This window comes from Anomaloglossus baeobatrachus, chromosome 2 (genome assembly GCF_048569485.1).
Source record: "Anomaloglossus baeobatrachus isolate aAnoBae1 chromosome 2, aAnoBae1.hap1, whole genome shotgun sequence".
Taxonomy (NCBI): domain Eukaryota; kingdom Metazoa; phylum Chordata; class Amphibia; order Anura; family Aromobatidae; genus Anomaloglossus; species Anomaloglossus baeobatrachus.
In genome coordinates, this window is record NC_134354.1 from 557,756,276 (window position 1) to 557,778,587 (window position 22,312).

Sequence of the window (22,312 nt, forward strand, 5' to 3'; positions counted from 1 at the left end):
AATTTCAGCTAAAGCAATAGTAAACATCATTGGGATTTCTCGTGAATACGTTTGTGTCATTATCCATGAACATTTGGACATGAGGAAGCCCTCTGCAAAGTGGGTTCCCAAATGTTTGACAACAGATCAGAGAAGCATGCGAGTGAAAACTTCCCAGTCCATTTATCAGAGTTTCTGGACTTAGAACTTCCTGGATCGACTGGTCACTATGGATGAGACCTGGATTTATTTATATGACCCCGAAAATAAGGAGCAGTCAAAAGTGTGAAGTGGTTCTCCTTGTCCAAGAAGTTCAGGGTGCAAAAACCAGCCACTAAGGTGATGGCGTCTGTGTTCTGGGATAAGGAGGGCAAGCTGCTAGTGGACTACCTTCAAAAGGGTTTCACCATCAATGCAAGGTATTACATTGAACTTTTGGACCAATTGAAGGCAGCTCTGAAGATCAAAAGGCACGGTAAGCTGTGCAAAGGAATCTTGTTCCTGCAAGACAACGCCTCCGTTCACACTGCACAAGCAACCACGGCAAAACTGGCAGAGCTGGGCTTCCAGCTGGTTGACCGCCCACCTTATTTACCAAATCTTCCTCCATCTGACTATCTTTTGTTTCCAAACCTGTAGAAACACTGCAAGGTTACCAGATTTCACACCATTTCTAATGCCAAGGCTGCTACGGATGCCTGGTTTGAGGCACAACCAAAATCCTTCTTTTTGGTAGGCTTACAGAACTTGTAATACTGATGTAAGAAGTGTGTTAACATCAGTGGAGAGAATGTGGAATAAATGTAAAGTTTCATCATCCTATCTCATTTCTTTCTGGGTAAAGCCAAAGACTTATCAGCAGCCCGTCATACACACCCTGAAAAAATTAAGAGCAAGCGTCCCATGATTACCCTTTAAAAATTATGAGTGAGGGTCACCTGTTTACCCACTTAAAATTTGTTTGATAAAATGCAGTATGAGGTTTCAGACATATTCTCACAGGAAGGCACACTGTTCACACTGTTTTTTGCTAGATTGGGCTATCAGATTCTGCTGCCTGTATGCTGCTGTTTTTGACTTCTATGCAAAGCTGTGTGATGCAACAAAGTATGAGGTTTCAGAGATATTTACACAGCCAGGCACGCTGTACACACTTTGGTTTTTTTTTGTAGATTGGGCTAATAGATTACAGTGCCTGTCCACTGCTGTTTTGGACCACTTTGAAAGCTTTGTGATACAGTACTATATTTGATTTTGAATTACATGCACTTATCACTGTCCCTCACTCCAACAGTGTACTCTCCCTATATTAGTCAATGCAAAATGGCGGTGCAGCACATGTCTCGGCCTTTATAAAGGCTGAGTCATGGGGTGCACCAGCCAATCTCAGCCATGCCAATACTCAGCGTGGCTGCTAGGGCTCCATAACTGGCCAAAGCCTGAAATCTTGCTAATTGCCTGCTCTGCAACCTTTTAACAAGCTTTATTCTGGTGACAAACCCAAACAGGAAATGGACGCACAGTGAAACGTCAATGTTCGGGTCCAGCATCGGACACAAGATGTCCAGTACGGACTCCGAACTCTAAAGTTTGGGTTTGCTCATCGCTAATGATTTTATTGTTATTCTTGAAATGTTTAAAAACTTAACTCCAGATACTTTTAGCCTTTGTTTACTGGTTTTGAGTTATCACATTACATGCTTGATGTGTAAGAGGTACAGGTTAAAAATATTAAGGCATTTCAATACATGGCACTAATGAATCAATTTGCTGTATGTCCACATGCATTTTACTTGCTGCCATCAACAATTAGGAAAGGCCATCATTAGGTCGTTCTAAATTAATCCACTGTTTTCTTGTGCATGCAGATTGAACTAACACTGACTAATCACAGGAACAAATTAAATACTTTTTGAATTGGAATATAAGACAACTTGTTAATTAATGGTATATATGTTTGATTTTACAGAATAAACAGCTATGTCATTGTTTTCAACAATGAACAATAATACCTTTATGTTTGTGAATATACAGTATGCATATGTATACACATATACAGTGGTATGAAAAATTGTTTGCCCCTTGCTGACTTTTTCTTTTGGATGTTTGTCAAACTTAAATGTTTCACATAAAAAAAAAAAAAATAGATAAAGATAATGCAGAACCCTTGCGGTATCAGGCGCCACAAAATGTGAACGTGGAAATCCAAACCGTGGAATCTCCGTGCCAGTCAACACACCAGCACCCTCAGGCCACATACATAACCCCAAGTACAGACTGGGGGACTGTCTAGCAACAGGTAAAAGGGATGGGCACTGATTGGATAGTTTCCACCCAATCTGTAGGGAGAGGCCCAGCAAGGGGAGGGGCGAGTAGTCGGTTGGGAAGTTGGCGGTAAGAAGTGTTTAGTTGTTGGAAGTAGGAGTTGAGAGAAGGAAGTTGAGAATAGTAGTCGGAGAGAGTGAAGGAGAGAGGAGTGAAAGACCTGAAGTAACAACGGAATGCTGTAACAGGAGTGAGGGACTGTGGAGTAAGGAACCAGGACTCCAGGAACCGTGGGTTACTTGTGTAAGTGAAATACTTTAGGAACCACGGGACACCTGTGGAAGTCTGGAACCTAGGCTCATAGGACTCAGCACGAGGCAGGGTGTAGACCCTAGGACAGCGGGACACTTTATGGTCAACTGTTAAATCTGCCAAGTGAGGGGATCTCCAGGGTCCCTCACCACCCAAAGAGTCTGATGAATCAGCAGCAAAGAGGGGACCGGGGACTGAACCCCTTAAATAGTCCAGGCTGCCTGCAATAGGACCAAGACTGAAACAGTGAGGCTCCCCCAGAAGCTCTAAGCCACGGGAGCCAAATACAAACGAGAGTGCATGGAGGACAGCTATCCCAGGTCACAGCTGGCACGGAGAACAAGGGGATCGGGAACACCTGAAACCGGCACCAGCGGGTCCAGGTACAGCGCCCAAAGTAAAAAGGCAAGTTGAAACTGCAATACCGGTGTGGACTGTTTCCTTCTCACCTCTGTACACACACGCTGACTATTTCTTACTATAACCCCCATCATCCACTGCTGGGGCCTAGCCCTGCTTGAGGAGGGCCCAAAATACGTAAGCTGCATTACTCCACCATCCCCAGCAGGACCTTGCAGTGGCAGCTTCAATAACCTGGCCGCACACCGCAAGTGGCATAGTCAAAAAACTCTTTTATTTTATTTTTCTTTTATTTTTTCTCCCATTTTTCACTCCCTTTTTATTTGGACCGATCCCAGGGTCACGGAACTGGGCATCGGCCGCGACCACGACTGATCCCCCCCTGCGCACCGTGCACCCGAGACCGAGTACCCCACTGCCCTGGGGTGTCACACCCCGAACTTGGCATAGTTGACAGAATTCTGACTAGACCCGTAAAATCGGGTGACAAGCATGCCTTACAAACTGAACTATGACTAAAATTTACAAAATTGACGCCATATTAGACTTTAAAAATAACTGCGCCACAAGCTGCAAAGGGCCCGAAAACCAGAGACCCCGGTCCCTTGGGAGTGTCTAAACCATGTAAAACAAAACCAATGCAGGGACACTGGAACCCTACTGCAGAACGTTTCCGGGAGTGCAAAGCAACAACATGGTTGCCCCAGGGGACAGAGCACCAGACCGTCCAGAAGTGGGGATTGCTGCCTGGCTAGAGGAAGAACTGGATCTACTCTGCATTTGGATGCGGGCCCAGTTCCTCTGTCAAACGGCTGAATGGAGAGATGAGATGCGGAGGATGGTAGCTGCAGTGTGGTCCCAAGAAAAGTGGGCCTTGCATGAGGAGCGGCGCCAGGAGCAGATAGGAGCAAAAACCTTCCTGGCCCCATCGGTTCTCCCGGTAGCGGAACCCGTACCATCCCAGGCCGCTGACTGGGTCACGATACCACCTCCATCACAAGTCGCAGACTAGGCCACTCCACCGCAACAATCCCTGGCCGATGTTCAGGCCGCACCGCCTTCATCCCCGGTAGTGGAACCCGTGCCATCCCGGGCGCTGACCAGACGGAGCCACCGCCTTCAACCTCGGCCGCACTCCCTCCTGACCCGGCAGCGGAGTACCCGGATGCTTGCCAGTCCAATGTGAAGAGGGGAAAAATCCGACTAGCCCCCACAGCGGTCCGGGTGTCCAATCTAAAAGCCACAGTCTCGGAGGAGATCTGCGCGGCATGCCAGGCCACGAATCACCAGTTGGCCTTGGAGCAAGAGGAGTGTGAGGCACAGAAGGTGCAAGTGTGGGCCCGTGACCTCCTTGAAAAAGAAAGTCTGCAGCAGGCTAGCTGGAAGGACCGTGGACTTCGTTACCAGCGTGTCGTGGATGAGTTTAACCAGAAAAAGGGGTGGGGCTTCATCACTGAGCTGGGGTTGCAAGTCGGTGTTTTTGTTTCCCGGTGAGATGTGATGGCCCACCTTCAGAAGGGTCACCCTGATCAGGAGTTGCACCCAGGTGATACAATCACTTATACCCAGCATCATGGGGAGCCGGGCTGGTATGCCCTGGATGTAAAGGTGCGTCCAGCAGGGGGCACTGCTGTGGTGCCAGTCCCCACTAACTCTTCAGATTCCAGCTTCCAGTGCTGATGTGTATGGTAGCTGAACAAGGCTAGCCAGTTTCATTGTTTGTTCAGTTATAAAAATGTTGCATAATATGTGAAAATTTGATAATGAATGCATAAAAGTTTGAAAAAAAAAATGGACCTGCAGTCACAGGACTGGTTGTGACAAAAACTTTATTTGTATATGGTTGCACAATTGTTCCAATACCAGAGTACAACCTTACCAAAGGACCCTAATTGACATCGCCACCAAGGAGAGGATAGTTGCAGGAAGGGTCTGCGGTAGAGTCGGCCGAGACCTGGTCACCATGGAAACTGGTGACCTTCCTCCTAGGGGTTTTGGGACCAGGACCTTTGGGTGGTGGGTGATGGGAAAGGTACTCCAGGTTTAGCAATGCTTAAGAAAATGCCTCCTCTGCATGGGAAGAATGTTAATACAATTAATGTTTAATGTTTGCAAAATTTTAAAACAAAATGTACCTTGTCATCTATGCAGCCCGTGCATGTGCTGGAATTAACCAAGGGGGAATGTACCACCCCTGCGGTATCAGGTGCCACAAAATGCGAACGTGGAAACCCAAACCCCGGAATATCCGTGCCAGACAACACACCAGCACCCTCAGGTAAAAGGGATGAGCACTGATTGGATAGTTGCCACCCAATCTGTAGGGAGAGACCCAGCAACGGGAGGAATGAGTGGTCAGTTGGGAAGTTGGCGAGAAGAAGTTTTAGTTGTTAGAAGTAGGAGTTGAGAGAAGGAAGTTGAGAGAAGTAGTCGGAGAGAGTGAAGGAGAGAGGACTGAAAGACCTGAAGGAACAATGGAACGCTGTAACAGGAGTGAGGGACTGTGCAGTAAGGAACCAGGACTCAAGGAACCGTGGGTTACCTGTGTAAGTGGAATACTCCAGGAAAAATGAGACGCCTGTGGAAGTCTGAAACTTAGGCTCATAGGACTCAGCACGAGGCGGGATGCAGACCATAGGCCAGCGGGACACTTTAGGGCCAACTGTTAAATCTGCCAGGTGAGGGTATCTCCAGGGTCCTTCACCACCCAAAGAGTCTGAAGAATCAGCAGCAAAAGGGGACCGGGGACTGAACTTACTAAATAGTCCAGGCTGCCTGCAATAGGACCAAGACTGAAGCTCTAAGCCATGGGAGCCCAATACATACGAGAGTGCACGGAGGACAGCTATCCCAGGTCACAGCTGGCACGGAGAACAAGGGTTGCGGGAACACCTGAAACCGGCACCAGTGGGTCCAGGTACAGAGCCTAAAGTAAAAAGGCAAGTTGACACTGCAATACCGGTGTGGTCTGTTTGATTCTCGCCTCCATGCACACACGATGACTGTTTCTTACTATAACCCCCATCATCCACTGCTGGGGCCTAGCCCTGCTTGCAGAGGGCCCAAAACACCTAAGCTGCATTACTCCACCAGCCCCAGCAGGACTATGCAGCAGCGGCTTCAATAACCTGGCCACACACCGCAAGTGGCGTAGTCAAATAACGATTTCATTTTATTTTTATTTTATTTTCCTCTCATTTTTCACCCCCTTTTTATTCGGACCGACCTCCAGGGTCACGGAACCGAGCATCGGCCATGACCCACGACTGATCCCCGTTTGCACCGCACGCCTGGGACCGAGAACCCCACTGCCCTGGGACGTCACAATAACACAAGTAAACACACAATGCAGTATATACAGGAAGGGCTTTATTATTAAGGGAAAAAGAAATCCAAACCTAAAGGGCCCTATGTGAAAAAGTGATTCCCCCTGCCCACAACCCCTCTTAAAACATAAATTAACTGTGGTTTAACACATCTTTGAGAAGCTGAGTTCAATTTCCCAAGCCACAGCCAGGCCTGTTTACTGCCACAACTGTTCTCAATCATCAAGAAATCACTTAAATAGAACTTGCCTGACAAAGTGAAGTAGACCAAGAGATCCTCAAATACTAGACATCATGCGGCGATCCAAAGTAACTCAGGAACAAATGAGAAACAAAGTGATTGAGATCTATCAGTCTGGGAAAGGTTATAAAGCCATTTCTAAAGATTTGGTACTTTATCGATCCAAAGTAAGAGCCATTTTCCACAAATGGCGAAAACATGCAACATCGGTGAACCTTCTCAGTAGAAGCTAACCGACCAAAATTACCCCAAGTGCACAGCCACGACTCATCAAAGAGGTCACAAAAGTCGCCACAACAACATCCAAAGAATTGCAGGCCTCACTTGCATCACTTAAGGTCAGTGTTCATGACTCCGCCATAAGAAAGAGACTGAGCAAAAATGGCCTGCATGGCAGAGTTCCAAGACAACCTTATTTACCAATTTATATCCCTGCAAAATCCCTAAGCCACATTTTGCTCAATCTACCATAACATTGCTACCTTGTCGTATACACCCTACTCCACCCTCTCTCAGCACAGCAGCCAACCCTTGGTGCCACGGTTGTGGTCATATAAAAGATTATTTCTTCCTATACATGATAAAACTAAAAGATTGAACTTCACCATATCCAATCTGTTGGTGTCATGCACAATCAAACTCTCTCATAGGCCCCCTTCACACGCATGTGTCTCCGGTACGTGTTAGGTCTATTCCTGCACGTACTGGAGACACGGACACACGTACTCCAATGTTAATCAATGTATGGAGTTACATGTGCGTTTTTCCATACGGTGCGTGTGTCCGTGTGAGTGATATGTTTGTTTGTCCGTAAAACATGGATGCATGTCCGTTTTCCCACGGAACACGCACACACACACTGATTAAACTCAATGGGTCCGTGAGCACATGTACGTGACACGGATGCATCTCCGTGTTGTCCGTGTCCGTTATTTTCACAAATATGGCAATGATTGTATCCTTTTGAATCAGGTGCATGTTATTAGAAAAGGTCATGAGAAAATCACATTTTTCAGGCCCGGACACAGTGAAGGAAGGTGTGTTGTTCACTGTTCCTCCTATATCCCATTGGAAATGTTATTTGTTTCCTAAAAAAACCATGGGTCCTCGGGTGGATACTGAGCGTTGATTTCTACAGTGGAGAAGCACCCCGAATTATGGGATACAAGGACTGATGGCTACCATGACCTTGTTATAGTTGAACGCACATGGAGGGTGGTAGCAGAGGAGGTCTACCCTAACAATGGATGGGATCATTGTTCACCCGGAAAAAGAGACAAATTTGGTAAGTTCTCCCATGTGTGATCGCATTACATGTATGTTTGCCCATCATAAATTATTATTGGTAGAATGCACAGAAGCATATTGCTTGAAAAAAATCATTTGAACGTATGTGTTGGAGGGTTTTTTGTGGAAGACAATGATGTTAATTGTTTTTTTGTTTTTTTTTCATATAACAAAATTACAACTACCTGTGAACAACTCCTACATAAACCTTATGTTATCAGTGGAATTGGTGAAAAGAAGATGGCGTTCTGCCCGGGACCAATGCAGGCGGGAATTTAACCCAATACCGTCCACTTCTGTAAATACAAGGAAAAGAAAATATGTTTATTTTACAAATTTAGAATTTCTAAGGCCTATAATGGAAGTCACACAGTAAGTTTACAAATTATATTTCTAAATATTGTTCAACATGTTTAATGTAATTTCCATAATTCACAAACGCAAATAATTTATACATATATATTTTTTTTAATGTTCCACTTTGTAGAACTGACGATAACTTTGATGACTCTGATGAAATGCCATCTGCTGCTCCATCTGCTACAGCTACTTTGGCATCAGACGTTGAGCCACCCCTTACAAATGTAACTGAAAGTCTGAATACCCAAAATAATACTGTGGATCAGGTATCTAGTAATGCATGGGCAGAGTCAAGTACTAATCTTACACAAAGCACAACCCAACCCACTTCTACAAATTTAGCACTATCTTCCATCACAAATACTGTACCACGTTTAAATACTCAAACATATCGGGCACGTAGACTCAGACGGCCAGAGGATATAAGATCATTACCCGAAATCATAGATACACGAGTAATGGCAATAATGAATTCTTTATTGCCAGAAACAGATATTGAGCGGTTTTGCAGATCCTTGGCACCTTGTCTGGCAAAAGTACATTCTGTCCATCAGGAACATTTGAGAGCAGCTATACTAACGTTAATATCCGCCTGTCAAACTAATCCTTTGCCAAACCATGTCCTAGCAGGCATTGAGCAATGGCGTGCTAACTTAAATAATACAAACATGGAAGTATCTGCTCCACTCTTGTCTCAAAATAATGCTAACATGAATGCTGCATCAATTGTCCCCAACATAGGAAACCAAAATCCACAAAATAGTGATGCTCAAACCAACATTAATAGACCACATTCAACTATATCCAATATAGTTTCTGGACAACCTAGCAGTATGATGACTCACATGTCACAATCACAAACCCAAATGTACCCAATGAATTTTTTTCAAAATCCGACACAATCACAAACATACCTAAATACAACAAGTATGCTACCCAGACAACCAACTAACCAAGTATCAACATACCCACAATGTTTTTTCATTGGTCAAAATGTAACTCAACCATTCATACAGGGACAACATGTAGCAACAAATTACTCACACACACAGCAGCCTCAGATCCAAACTCAACTTATGTTGGGGCAAACATTGGCACAACCCATGTATGCTACATCCTCAAATATTTTACAGCCAATATCTGCACAAGATCCTGGTGTAGCCACTAATGTCAATAAGAATCAAACCTCTACATTTGTTTCACAAACAATGTCAGAAACAGAAACAAACAATACAGCAATACAAGAGACAGTTTCAAGTCTTGATGACTTAATTGATTAGTACATCAACTGTGTCATATTACAGTATACTGGGTTTTTTTTGTTTTTTTTTAAAAAAACATTTTTTAATTAACAAAAGTATGTTATTTCTAAGTAGAAATAATATTGAAAAAAAAACGAACATTGTGATGTTTTAGACAAACCTAATAGTAACGATAAAATATTGTTTGTTAAAAAAGTTTAAAAAAACAAACGATTAATGTATATTTTCTAATTGTATGTTTTATGAATACGTTTCCATATGAGGATATTACTAGTGATGAGCGAGTATGCTTGTTACTACTCGGTACTCGCACGAGTATCGCTGTACTCGGGCTGCTCGGCGGGGACCGAGTAATCTCGCGATACTCGTGCTGTACTCGTGGTCTTCATCCCTGCATGTTGGCGCTCTTTTGAGAGCCAGCCCTCATGCAGGGATTGGCTGGCAGACCACTGCAATGCCACAGCCCTGTTAGTTGTGGAATTGCAGTGATTGGCCGGCCTGCACAGCGTGACCGAGCCTTTATACCGGCGGGCGCGCTGTGCTCTGCACACAGCCATCCAGACAGTCAGTGCAGGGAGAGTGTTGCTGCTTCAGGGAAAGGTTTGCGGCCCTTTATAGCTATTTCCGTAGCAGGGCTGCAAACAGTGTGACCAGAAGTCCTTCTTAGGACTATTATAGTTGTATACAGGCAGGCAGGGTATAGCCAGGTCGGAGTACAGTAGCAGAGTCCTTCTCAGGACTATTGTTGCTGTATACAGGCAGGGTATAGCCAGGTCGGAATACAGGCTAGTGACCAGAAGAGTCCTTGTCAGGACTATTGTAGCAGTATACAGGCAGGCAGGCAGGGTATATAGCCATTCCTAGTGGTGACCGTATACCAGCCTTCATCATTATATCTGGGGCTGGTGTACACAGTCTAAAACAGTCCAGATAGTGTCAGACTTCTCAGTAATTGTCGCTCCTAAAAACCTGTTAGGTTCTTAGTGCGTCCGTGCTTGCATTTAAAAACCGCAAGTGTGTGCCTGTCGGTGGCAGCGTACAGGTGCACGATTTGCACAAACTATTATATAACGCACAAGTCTAGTGTATAATACACGTCAGTCAGCAGTGTCTGATAGTGTCAGACTTCTCAGTAATTGTCGCTCCTAAAAACCTGTTAGGTTCTTAGTGCGTCCGTGCTTGCATTTAAAAACCGCACGTGTGTGCCTGTCGGTGGCAGCGTACAGGTGCACGATTTGCACAAACTATTATACAACGCACAAGTCTAGTGAATAATACACATCAGTCAGCAGTGTCTGATAGTGTCAGACTTCTCAGTAATTGTCGCTCCTAAAAACCTGTTAGGTTCTTAGTGCGTCCGTGCTTGCATTTAAAAACCGCACGTGTGTGGCAGTCGGTGGCAGCGTCAGGCTCCATATTGTCCCTGGATAGAGACGTGCATGATGGCCTGTAAACCTGAAGTGCCCATTGTAAGGAAGTGGGTCTATTGTAGTATAGCCCTTAGGCAGGGCAGCCAAAAATTTGGAGGCTCCACATTGTCCCTGGATAGAGATGTGCATGAGGGCCTCAAAACATTGTTCCCATTGCAAAGGAGCGGGTCTCCTGTCGTTGTAATGCCCATTCTGAAAGAATGGGCGAAAAAATTTACCACTGGGGGTATACCTGAAACAACGGCCTAACTATTGTAACGGTCATCATGATGGCGCATGAGGAGAAGGAGGAGCAGTCCAGCGATTAGCCAAAGTCCAGAAGTGTGTTACCATGGGTGAGTGAAGGTACATGGCAAATTCCCGTTACAAACTTTAAATTCCGCTGTCATTTGCTGGTGGTGTGGTGAAGTCTGGCCCAATCCAACCCTTGTTCATCTTGATCAGAGTCAGCCTGTCAGCATTTTCAGTTGACAGGCGGGTGCGTTTATCTGTAATGATTCCACCTGCGGCACTAAAAACACGCTGTGACAAAACGCTAGCGGCAGGGCAGGCCAGGACTTCAAAGGCGTAGAGAGCCAATTCATGCCACGTCACGTGTCCAGCTTGGATACCCATTAATTGTAAGGCACAGAGGAATGTCGGAGTACAGTTGTTTGATCTGCAAGGTACTCCTTGAGCATCTGGGCAAACTTAGGATTTCTTGTGGCACTACCCCGCACCTCAGGGGCTGTGGTATGTGAGGGGCTGAGAAAACTGTCCCACATCTTGAAGACTGTTCCCCTACCTCTGGCGGATTGGACTTGTGCCCCTCTCGGCTGTACGCCTTGGTTGTCCACTGATTCCTGACCTATGCCGCAAGCGTTTTGTGAGGGGAATGCTTTGCCTACTTCCGTGACTATGGCCTTCTGGAACTGCTGCATTTTGCCTGACCTCTCCGCCTCGGGAATAAGAGACATAAAGTTCTCCTTTTAGCGTGGGTCTAACAGTGTTACCAACCAGTAATGATTGTCGGCCAAGATGTTCTTAACGCGAGGGTCACGAGACAGGCAGCTTACCATAAAGTCAGCCTTGTGTGCCAGACTCTTAACAGCCATCACTTCAGTATCCTGACCAACACGATGACTGAACATGCTGTCCTCCTCCTCCTCCTCATCATCTACCCTGTCCTCTGGCCAGCCACGCTGAACCGAGGATATGACTGCATGTCATATCCTCAATTTGGCCGGAGAGTTGCTCCATGTCTTCATCCTCCTCCTCGTCATAGTCCTCCACTGCACGTTGTGATGAGACGAGGCTGGGCTGTGTGTTATCACCCACACCCACTACTGTTTCTTGCTCAAACTCATCGCGCTCCGCCTGCAATGCATCATGGTTGTTTTTTGAGCAGAGACCATTTTAGAAGGCAGAGAAGCGGTGTGGTGACGCTAATAATGTCGTCATCGCCGCTCACCATCTTGGTGGAGTCCTCAAAGTTTTGGCGGATGGTACATAGGTCGGACATCCATCTCCACTCCTCAGGTGTTATGTGTGGAGTTTGACCCATTTCCCTATGGCGTAGGTGATGCAGGTACTCAACAACTGCCCTCTTCTGCTCACGTATCCTGACCAACATGTGCAGAGTTGAATTCCAACGCGTGGGGACATCACACACCAGTCTGTGAGCCGGAAGATGCAAATGGCGCTGAAAGCCGGCAAGGCCGGCTGAAGCAGTAGGTGACTTTCGAAAATGTGCAGACAGGCGGTGAACTTTTACCAGCAGATCAGACAGCCCTGGGTATGACTTTAGAAACCGCTGAACCACGAGGTTGAGCACATGGGCCACGCATGGACCATGTGTCAGCTGGCCTCGCCTCAAAGCCGCCACCAGGTTCCGGCCATTGTCACACAAAACCTTTCCTGGCTTTAGGTTCAGAGGTGTGAGCCAGTGATCTGCATGCTGTTTCAGAGCTGTCCACACCTCTTCTGCATTGTGGGGTTTGTCACCTATGCAGATTAGCTTCAGCACAGCCTGTTGCCGCTTCGCCGAGGCAGTGCTGCAGTGCTTCTGTGTCGCCCTGGACAAGCCAGGGGCCACAGAGCACAACACTTACACACCCCACACTCCCTGCAGGCACATCATAGTCATAACACAAAATCCTTGTTGCCTTCCCCAGGGGCTGTTGTCCACACCAGGGGGTGGAGCCAGGCGGTTGGTCTCCACCCACCAAGGAGTTCACAGTCCTGGAGGAGGGAAAACACAGGCAGTGAGAGTTAAGCTAAGGAAGTGGAAGGAGGAAAGTAGTAGAGAGGAGAAAAGTGACAGCAAAGAGCCTGAAGTTGGTCTGGGTGTGTGGCCCGGACAGGACAGCAAGGTTGGCAGGATGTGGTGACCGTCTGCAGTGGAGGCCGATTGGAGTCTGCCGTAAGGACCGTGGACGGGTGGTGACCCGGCCGTACCGGACCGGTATACAAAGAGAAGCCAGCACCATTGGCAGGGGCCTTTCGGATCCCGGCAAGGCTTGGTGTCGCTGTGAATTTGCCAAATCCGTTAGTGAAGGGGACCTCCGGGTTTCCAAACAGCCAAGTCCCGATAGAAGGCAACCGTCCAACCGTGAAGGGGAGACACCGCCACCGCCAAGGGCAACCGTCTCCCAGGGCCAGCGCCTGTGGGCAAAAGGGGCTCCTCCGGCCCATATCCAGGTCGGGGAGCGGGTTACCGGTGGGAAACCATCACTACCAACACTGAACTTAGGTGCAGGGAGAGACAGTCATCACTAACCTGCAGGGAGGAACAACCGCAGCCGTCCGAGGGACCCGTCCATCCAGCCACTTGTTTTACCGTGAACTGTGTCATCATCATTGGGCTGAGTGAGTACCTCCGTGCCGTGCGGCACAGCGCTGCCCCTGCGACCCTGCACCTCATCAGGCCCCGCAACCCGCCTGTCATCCATCTCTACCCCATCACCGGGCCCCAGGACAACCAACCCCCCTACCCATGGAGGGGAGAAATAACAACAAAGCTGCTCCCTGTCACAGGCTCCCGGGATCCCCGTCCAGAGCAGCGGTGGTGTCCACACAATCACCACAACCGTGGGTGGCGTCACGGACAATATCCCCAAAACCCAAATCACCCCTTTTCACTCACAGGCGAGGAGCGCCGCTCGAGTCCCCGGGATCCAGCCATCGCTCGAGCCACCGAGCAGCAGCAGCTGTAGAGCAGCGGCAGCCGGACCCGAGCAGTGGGAGAGCGCAGCGTCCCCTCCTCCGCCCGCGACACTTCCAGCTTGGGACTGGTGTGGAGGGTAAAGTGGATGAGGATGCGCAGGAGGAGGAGGAGGCTGAGGAGCATGACATTCCGGAGCTGTAGAGTGTGGGTGAAACCCTGACTGAGGTAGGGCCTGCAAAACTTGGTGTGGGAAGGACGTGTTCCATCCCTCGCTCAGACTGGGTCCCAGCTTCCACAATATTAACTCAGTGTGCCGTCAACAAGATGTAGCGGCCTTGCCCACAAGCACTTGTCCACGTGTCTGTGGTTAGGTGGACTTTGGCTGAAACAGTGTTGTTCAGGGCACGTGTGATGTTTTGTGACACGTGGTTATGCAATGCGGGGACGGCACACCGGGAGAAATAATGGCGGCTGGGGACCGAGTAACGTGGGACAGCTGCCACCATCAGGTCGCGGAATGCTTCTGTCTCCACCAGCCTAAAAGGCAACATTTCCAGCGCAAGCAGTCGCGAAATGTTAGCATTTAGAAGTGTGGCATGTGGGGCGTTGGCAGTGTATTTGCGCCTGCGTTCAAAGGTTTGCTGAATGGATAACTGAACGCTGCGCTGGGACAAGGACGTGCTTGATGATGGTGTTATTTCTGCGTGGGCAACTGCAGGTGCAGGGCCGGAGGAGGCTTGTTCGCGGGCAGCATGGACAGGGGATTGGCTCGCATGCACAACAAGCGAAGACATAGCAGTGACATCAGCAAGCACTGCTCCTCGACTCTGTTGTACATCCCACAAAGTCGGGTGCTTGGCTGACATGTGCCTGATCATGCTGGTGGTGGTCAGGCTGCTAGTTTTGGTACCCCTGCTGATGCTGGCATGGCAGGTGTTGCAAATGGCCTTTTTAGAATCATCTGGAGCCAACTTAAAAAACTGCCAGACTCGGGAAGACCTAACATTTGTACAGGCACCTTGTGTCGTGTTGTTGTTCCGGGGAACGGTTGCCTGACGTCTGCCTGGGGCCACCACCCTGCTTCTTACTGCCTGTTGGGATGCTACGCCTCCCTCCCCCTGTGCACTGCTGTCCTCGCTCTGCATATCCTCCTACCAGGTTGGGTCAGTTACTGGATCATCCACCACGTCGTCTTCCTCTTCCGCACCCTGCTCCTCCTCCTGACTTCCTGACAATTGTGTCTCATCATCGTCCACCCCTTGTTGAGACACGTTGCCAACTTCGTGAGAACGTGGCTTCTCAAATATTTGGGCATCTGTACATACAATCTCGTCATGGCCCACTTCAACAGGAGCTGGCGAGAGGCCAGAATGTGTGAATGGAAACGTGAACAGCTCTTCCGAGTTTCCAAGTGTGGGATCAGTAATGTCCATGGACGTGTACTCGGCCTGGTGGTAGGAAGGAGGATCAGGATTTGAAATGTGCGGTGCAGTATCACGGCTACTGACACTTGACCGTGTGGAAGACAGAGTGTTTGTGGTGGTGCCAATCTGACTGGAAGCATTATCCGCTATCCAACTAACAACCTGTTGACACTGGTCTTGGTTCAAGAGCGGTGTACTGCTGCGGTCCCCAAGAATTTGGGACAGGACGTGCGAGCGAGTAGATGTGGCCCTTTGTTGTGGCGAAATTAGACCTTGCACACGACCTCGGTCTCTGCCTGCACCACTATCACGTCCACTTCCTTGTTCGTTGCCAACGCCCTTTCGCATTTTGCAATGCTGTGCTGATGTGTATTCACTAGACTTGTGCGATATATCCAAGTTTTTGCAAAACGCACACAAGTGCACCTTAACGCTGCCACCAACAGGCACACACATGCGGTTTTTAAATGCAAGCACAGAGGCACTAAGAACCTAACAGGTCTCTATCCTGGGACAACGTGGAGCCTCCCAATTTTTGGCTGCCCTGCCTAAGGGCTATACTACAATACACCCACTTCCTGACAATGGACACTTCAGGTTTACAGGCCCTCATGCACGCCTCTATCCAGGGACAACATGGAGCCTCCCAATTTTTGGCTGCCCTGCCAAAGGGCTATACTACAATACACCCACTTCCTTACAATGGGCACTTCAGGTTTACAGGCCCACATGCACGTCTCTATCCAGGGACAACGTGGAGCCTCCCAATTTTTGGCTGCCCTGCCAAAGGGCTATACTACAATAGACCCACTTCCTTACAATGGGCACTTCAGGTTTACAGGCCCTCATGCACGTCTCTATCCAGGGACAAAGTGGAGCCTCCCAATTTTTGGCTGCCCTGCCAAAGGGCTATACTACAATACACCCACTTCCTGACAATGGACACTTCAGGTTTACAGGCCCTCATGCACGTCTCTATCCAGGGACAACATGGAGCCTCCCAATTTTTGGCTGCCCTGCCAAAGGGCTATACTACAATACACCCACTTCCTTTCAATGGGCACTTCAGGTTTACAGGCCCTCATGCACGTCTCTATCCAGGGACAACGTGGAGCCTCCCAATTTTTGGCTGCCCTGCCAAAGGGCTATACTACAATACACCCACTTCCTTACAATGGGCACTTCAGGTTTACAGGCCCTCATGCACGTCTGTATGCAGGGGCATTGGTGAACCTCACAATTTTGGACTGCCCTGGCAAAGGAAAATACTACAAAGACTCACTTCCTCAAAATGGGCACATTAGACTCAAGAGGCCTTCATGTACGTCTCTTCTCAGGGACATCGGAGTGCCACACAATGTTTTACGTAAAATCTTTCATGTATTAATCTCAAAAAGTAACATACACCAGCTCTATCTCACTATTGGGTGTGTGCCCTTAACATTTCTGCCATGAAAATTCATTTTGGTGTCATTTTTGAAGGTTTTCTGGTGAGTCCGTAAAAATGGCGTAAAACGCGGACAAAATTGTTCACAGCTGTGACTTTTGAGTGATAAATGCTTCAAGGGGTCTTCCCCATGCTGTTGCCATGTCATTTGAGCACTCTTCTGAGACTTTTGTGACATTTTTAGGGTTTCTACATGCTGCCGGGGGGTCATTTCACAAAAATACTCGGGTCTCCCATAGGATAACATTGGGCTCGGTGCTCGGGCCGAGTACACGAGTATCTTGGGATGCTCGGCCCGAGCCTCGAGCACCCGAGCTTTTTAGTACTCGCTCATCACTAGATATTACTAAAGTAAGCCACAGATGTGTGACATTGTCATTGTTCAGTTGTCTTGTTATAAACACAAGTAGGCATTTGTAAAAAATGATATTATTGATGACAAACAACCTTTAATACAATAATACATGTTTAAAACAAATGTTCCATAATGACTTACGCCAAAAGTTAGGCTGATTTTGTTTTTCATTGATTACCCACAATGTTTTCATTAAAAATTTGTTAAATTATACTTATGCCTCTATTTAACATATGCAACATTTTTTTCCAATTGTGATTTCATGCAATGAGTTACTTTAAAAAAAAAAAATGTTTGTAAGAGGAATCATTATGGTTTTGAATAAACAAGTTTAATTTAACTCTGCATATACTATTTTTATGTTTTATTTTATTTATTAACAAAAATTAAAATTTAAAAATAACATAAATATTTCATAACGTATAAATAAATCTGAGTTATTTATTATTAAACAATATTTGTGAAACTTGTTTAAGCAAATTAATATTTTATTGGTGTAAATTGATTACAATAGTGAAACAACCCCTCAAACATCAGAAAAATGCAAAATTTAACACAAATATGTAGTAAAAATATATGTCCCTATAATATGAGAACTTTTTGCACATTGTATTCTTAGTATTATGCACAGTCTTGAAATATCTGAAACAAATGTCATTAAACAAGGTCAAACCATATCCCACTCATTTTTTATATATATTATACATTTTAATGGTCAACAAAATAACTAACATAGTTGTTTCTGACTTGCAAGGCAGACAAACAAGGGCGATTCATATCCATCACATTGCTTGCCACAGTGTCATTGTTATTTTGAGTTGATATGTCACTCATGAGATTACCTTCATGTATCCTACAATAGTTGTGCAACACTATTGTTGCTTTAATCACAGCCTGAACATTACTAGGGTTGAGTTGCATAGTGGTATGATAAATTCTCCATTTGGCAGAAAGAATACCAAAGGAACATTGCACATAACATCGTGCAACCTTAAGCCTACGGTTAAATTGGGCTTTAACAGAATCAATTCCCCGTCTTGAAAAGGGTCGCATTATATGTGTGGATAATGCAAAGCCCTCATCAGCCACCATTACATATGGAACTGGAGGACCGGAAGTACCAGGCAGTGGAGAGGGTGGAGGTAAATCTAAATCCATTGTTACCAACCGTCTTGCCAATCTAGATGACCTAAATATCCGAGCATCTGAAGCACTTCCATATGCTCCTATGTCAACATAAATAAATGTATAATTTGTATCAACTAAGGCTAAAATCACAACAGAAAAATACTTATGGAAATTAAAATATCTGGATCCAGAATTAGGAGGCTTACAAACGCTAATATGTTTCCCATCCAATGCCCCTATGCAGTGTGGAAAATTAGTTAGCTCCTTAAAGCCTTGGGCTATGTCAATCCATGTTTGTCTTGTAGGCTGGGGCATCACTTGGTTTTTAAGATGCTCCCATAATACATCACATGTTTGTCTGACGATTCCACTTATCGTTGATGTGCCCAGTAGAAAATCAAAATGGAGAGCACCGTATGACATTCCAGATGCCAGGAACCTATGTCATTAAAAATTACACATATGAGATGTGTTGTACAATACATAACAAATTATGTTTAGGCTGCTGCAAGATATTTAATATAAATATCAAAAATTTAAATTTACAGAATTAAATTAGTAATGAAACATTTGATTTCATATTAGTGTATACATTTAACTTTATAAATAGAATGTTTTTACATATAGTATTTTAGTACAAATTTTTGTTGATAACTTTTAAAAAAAATAAATATTTAACTAACCAGTATCTTAGATTTTCACCAACAATAATTCAATAATTCTGTATACTTTGTTGGAAAAACCATGATATAGTTGGTGATTTGTTCAATAATGTCCAGTCAACAAAGAATAACACATACACATTTAAAAATTACATGCCTATAAATTTGCGAAAAAAAACATACCGTAACGTCACCAGCAATCTTTCTTCAGGCGAAGTGCATAGATGCATGCATGTGTCCTGCAGTTGGAGGTGATGCCTGAGAATTTCCAGAATGGCGTCAAAATTCTCAACACTTAAACGGCAATATGCTGAAAACTTGGCTGGATATCTCCTTAATTCTCCATAAAGGCAATGGAAATGTCCATAAGTTGGACACATAAGGACTATTGGGTGAACCCACATTCTTCTTTCAGGAGTTTCTGGAGACTGTATCATATGTCTCCTTACGCCAAAACGACAAGACACCAGCCATGCCAGGAAAAGTAGAGCCTCATTAGAAATAGACATTTTAAACAACCAAAACACACTCCAGTATAGCACACCAAATCAGACACAGGTTATTTGGCTTCTTTAATTGATAAGATAACAAATGAGCAGCAACATATTCTCCCATTAATTACAAGACTTTTCCCTGCTTACACGTACTACAAAAATGGATGACATACGCATGGAATACGGATTATACACGGACTTCAAACTCGGACACACGGATATCTCATACAGACATACGGATGCCACACGCATCTCACACGGAGCAAGAAAACGGACGTTAAAAACGCAACACGCACATGAAATACGTTACACATAACACATACGTGATTTAAACGCATGTGTGAACGTGGCCTTAATGCGACCAGCGTTCAAACAATGCATAGAGAATCCCCACACCTCAGTATTGCTCAGCTAGGGCTTACCACAACCAGACAGTTTTGTACTTCAAATACATTGGAGAACGCAGTCAAAGTTGTGGACAACTATCCAGGTCGAGTTTGAGCCATGGGTGCCTCCACTCAACTTGGAGTCACAGGCTGCGTGCGATAATGGTGCAAACCTGGTGGTGGCCTTACCCTGGGGCAACCTCACACACATGCCTTGCATGGCTCACATCCTCAACCTGGTTGTATAGCAGTTTCAACTCCAGTATCCCATCCTGGATGCAATGCTGCAGAAGGTGCGGTCGCTGTGTCCTCACTTCTGCCATTTGCACAACACAGCTTATCAACTTGCTTCACTACAGAGGTCTTTCGGCTTACCGGTAAACCGGTTGATATGGGATCTGCCTACATGGTGAAATTCCACTATGCACATGTTGCTGCGACTGGGTCAGCAGTAACGAGCCCTGGTGCAATATGTCATGATGCATAGCCTGGCCCTACACAATCTGGTTGTAGGGCAAATCATGATTGTGGAGTGAGCACAGATGAAGGACGTCTGCTCCCTTCTGCACAGTTTCAAAATGCCTACTAAGATGCTAAGCGCTGACAATGCTGTCATCAGCATCACTATTCCGGTCATCTACATGCTGGAGCACACTTTGAATAGTCTGCTGGAGAAGGTGGTGGTCCAGAGGAGCATGAGGAAGCAGAGGAGCATGTCGAAGGGATACCAATATCTATAAGGTCCAGACTGTTATCTCACAAGTGGGTTGGATGGGAGGGGGAAGTAAAGCAATTGAGAGGGGCTCATGGTACCAGAGAAACTGTTAGTGAAGGTGCAGGAGCTGAGGATAAGGAGGAAAAGATGATGGGCACAAAACAGTCAGGAGATGAAGAAGATATTGATCCCCTCTCTGTTGTCCATGGCTGATGGGAGGGGATGGAGGAAGTGAGCTTGATTGTTCCCCACCACCAACACACCATGAACTTGGATCTAACGGAAGTGTTCGACCCATGATTAGCATCTTCTTGCTGCACTATATACAACATGATGCTCATATTATTATGATTAGAAATAGTGCTGACTACTGCGTTGCCACTAGAGTTGAGCGCGGTTCGTGGTTCGTGGTTCTCCAGTTCTAGGCTCGAGTGATTTTGGGGCATGTTCTAGATCGAACTAGAACTCGAGCTTTTTGCAAAAGCTCGATAGTTCTAGAAACGTTCGAGAACGGTTCTAGCAGCCAAAAAACAGCTAAATCATAGCTTGGTTTCTGCTGTAATAGTGTAAGTCACTCTGTGAATCAAACTATTATCACATTTCAGTGTATAGTGTGCGTGAACAGCGCCTTCAGATCACTGCTGTTTCTATAATGGCGATCGCCATTTTTTTTTTTTTTTTCTTGTCTTCCTTCCCTAAGCGCGCGCGTCTTGTGGGGCGGGCCAGCATGTCAGCCAATCACAGACACACACACAGCTAAGTGGACTTTGAGCCAGAGAAGCAACGGCATGTGTGATAGGATCTGCATGTCACATGTCCCTGCATTATAAAACCGGACATTTTCTTCACGGACGCCATTATCTGCCTTCTGCGTCTTTGGTGTCAGACATCAGTGTCGCAGCTCCGTCCTCCTGAGTCCTATAGCCGATACAGCTGTATGCGCTGCATACACAGCGTTAGACAGCATAGGGAGAGCACTTTATAGCAGTCCTTTTAAGGGCTCAAACCGGCAGGGTCAGAGTTAAGGTGACAGGTCCTGAAAACAGCGCCAGCGTCTGTGCAGCCAAGGTCAGGGATTTCCTCCCTGCATTTCACCATTAGGAGGGAATAGAAAGGCAGGCTTCCATTCCTCTACCCAGAGCACCACAATCCTGCCACTGTACCCTCTTGTCCTCTGCACACTCCAACTCATAACTAAGCCATTATACTAGCAAACACTCAGTGTACCTAGTGGCATCCTATCTGTGGCTATTGGACTTTGCTTTAGTCCCACTAGTGCCAAGACATTTGCAGAGCGCATCTGCCTGCATTGCACACTCCAACTAATTATAACGAAGCCATTATACTAGCAAACACTCAGTGTACCTAGTGGCATCCTATACGTGGCTATTGGACTTTGCTATAGTCCCACTAGTGCCAAGACATTTGCAGCACGTCTGCCTGCGTTGCACACTCCAACTAATTATAACTAAGCCATTATACTAGCAAACACTCAGTGTACCTAGTGGCATCCTATACGTGGCTATTGGACTTTGCTATAGTCCCACTAGTGCCAAGACATTTGCAGCACGTCTGCCTGCGTTGCACACTCCAACTAATTATAACTAAGCCATTATACTAGCAAACACTCAGTGTACCTAGTGGCATCCTATACGTGGCTATTGGACTTTGCTATAGTCCCACTAGTGCCAAGACATTTGCAGAGCGCATCTGCCTGCGTTGCACACTCCAACT

General features: G+C 46.2%; 1 protein-coding gene across 1 annotated transcript; it reads right to left on the minus strand.

The window, feature by feature from the left end:
* Window positions 1–17,901: 17,901 nt before the first annotated feature.
* On the minus strand, window positions 17,902–19,492 carry LOC142289897 (uncharacterized). The gene is made up of 2 exons (XM_075333837.1): window positions 19,167–19,492; window positions 17,902–18,760 (listed from the first exon to the last, which is right to left on the minus strand). The coding sequence occupies exons 1-2, from the start codon at window positions 19,490–19,492 to the stop codon at window positions 17,902–17,904; spliced, it is 1,185 nt and encodes a 394-aa protein (XP_075189952.1).
* Window positions 19,493–22,312: the final 2,820 nt, after the last annotated feature.

Bases quoted from the DNA above. Each gene is read 5' to 3' on its own strand.
- LOC142289897 (XM_075333837.1), bottom strand. From the start codon at position 19,492: ATGTCTATTTCTAATGAGGCTCTACTTTTCCTGGCATGGCTGGTGTCT. The intron at 18,761-19,166 runs GTATGTTTTTTT...TTAATGACATAG, and splicing joins AGATTGCTGGTGACGTTACG to GTTCCTGGCATCTGGAATGT.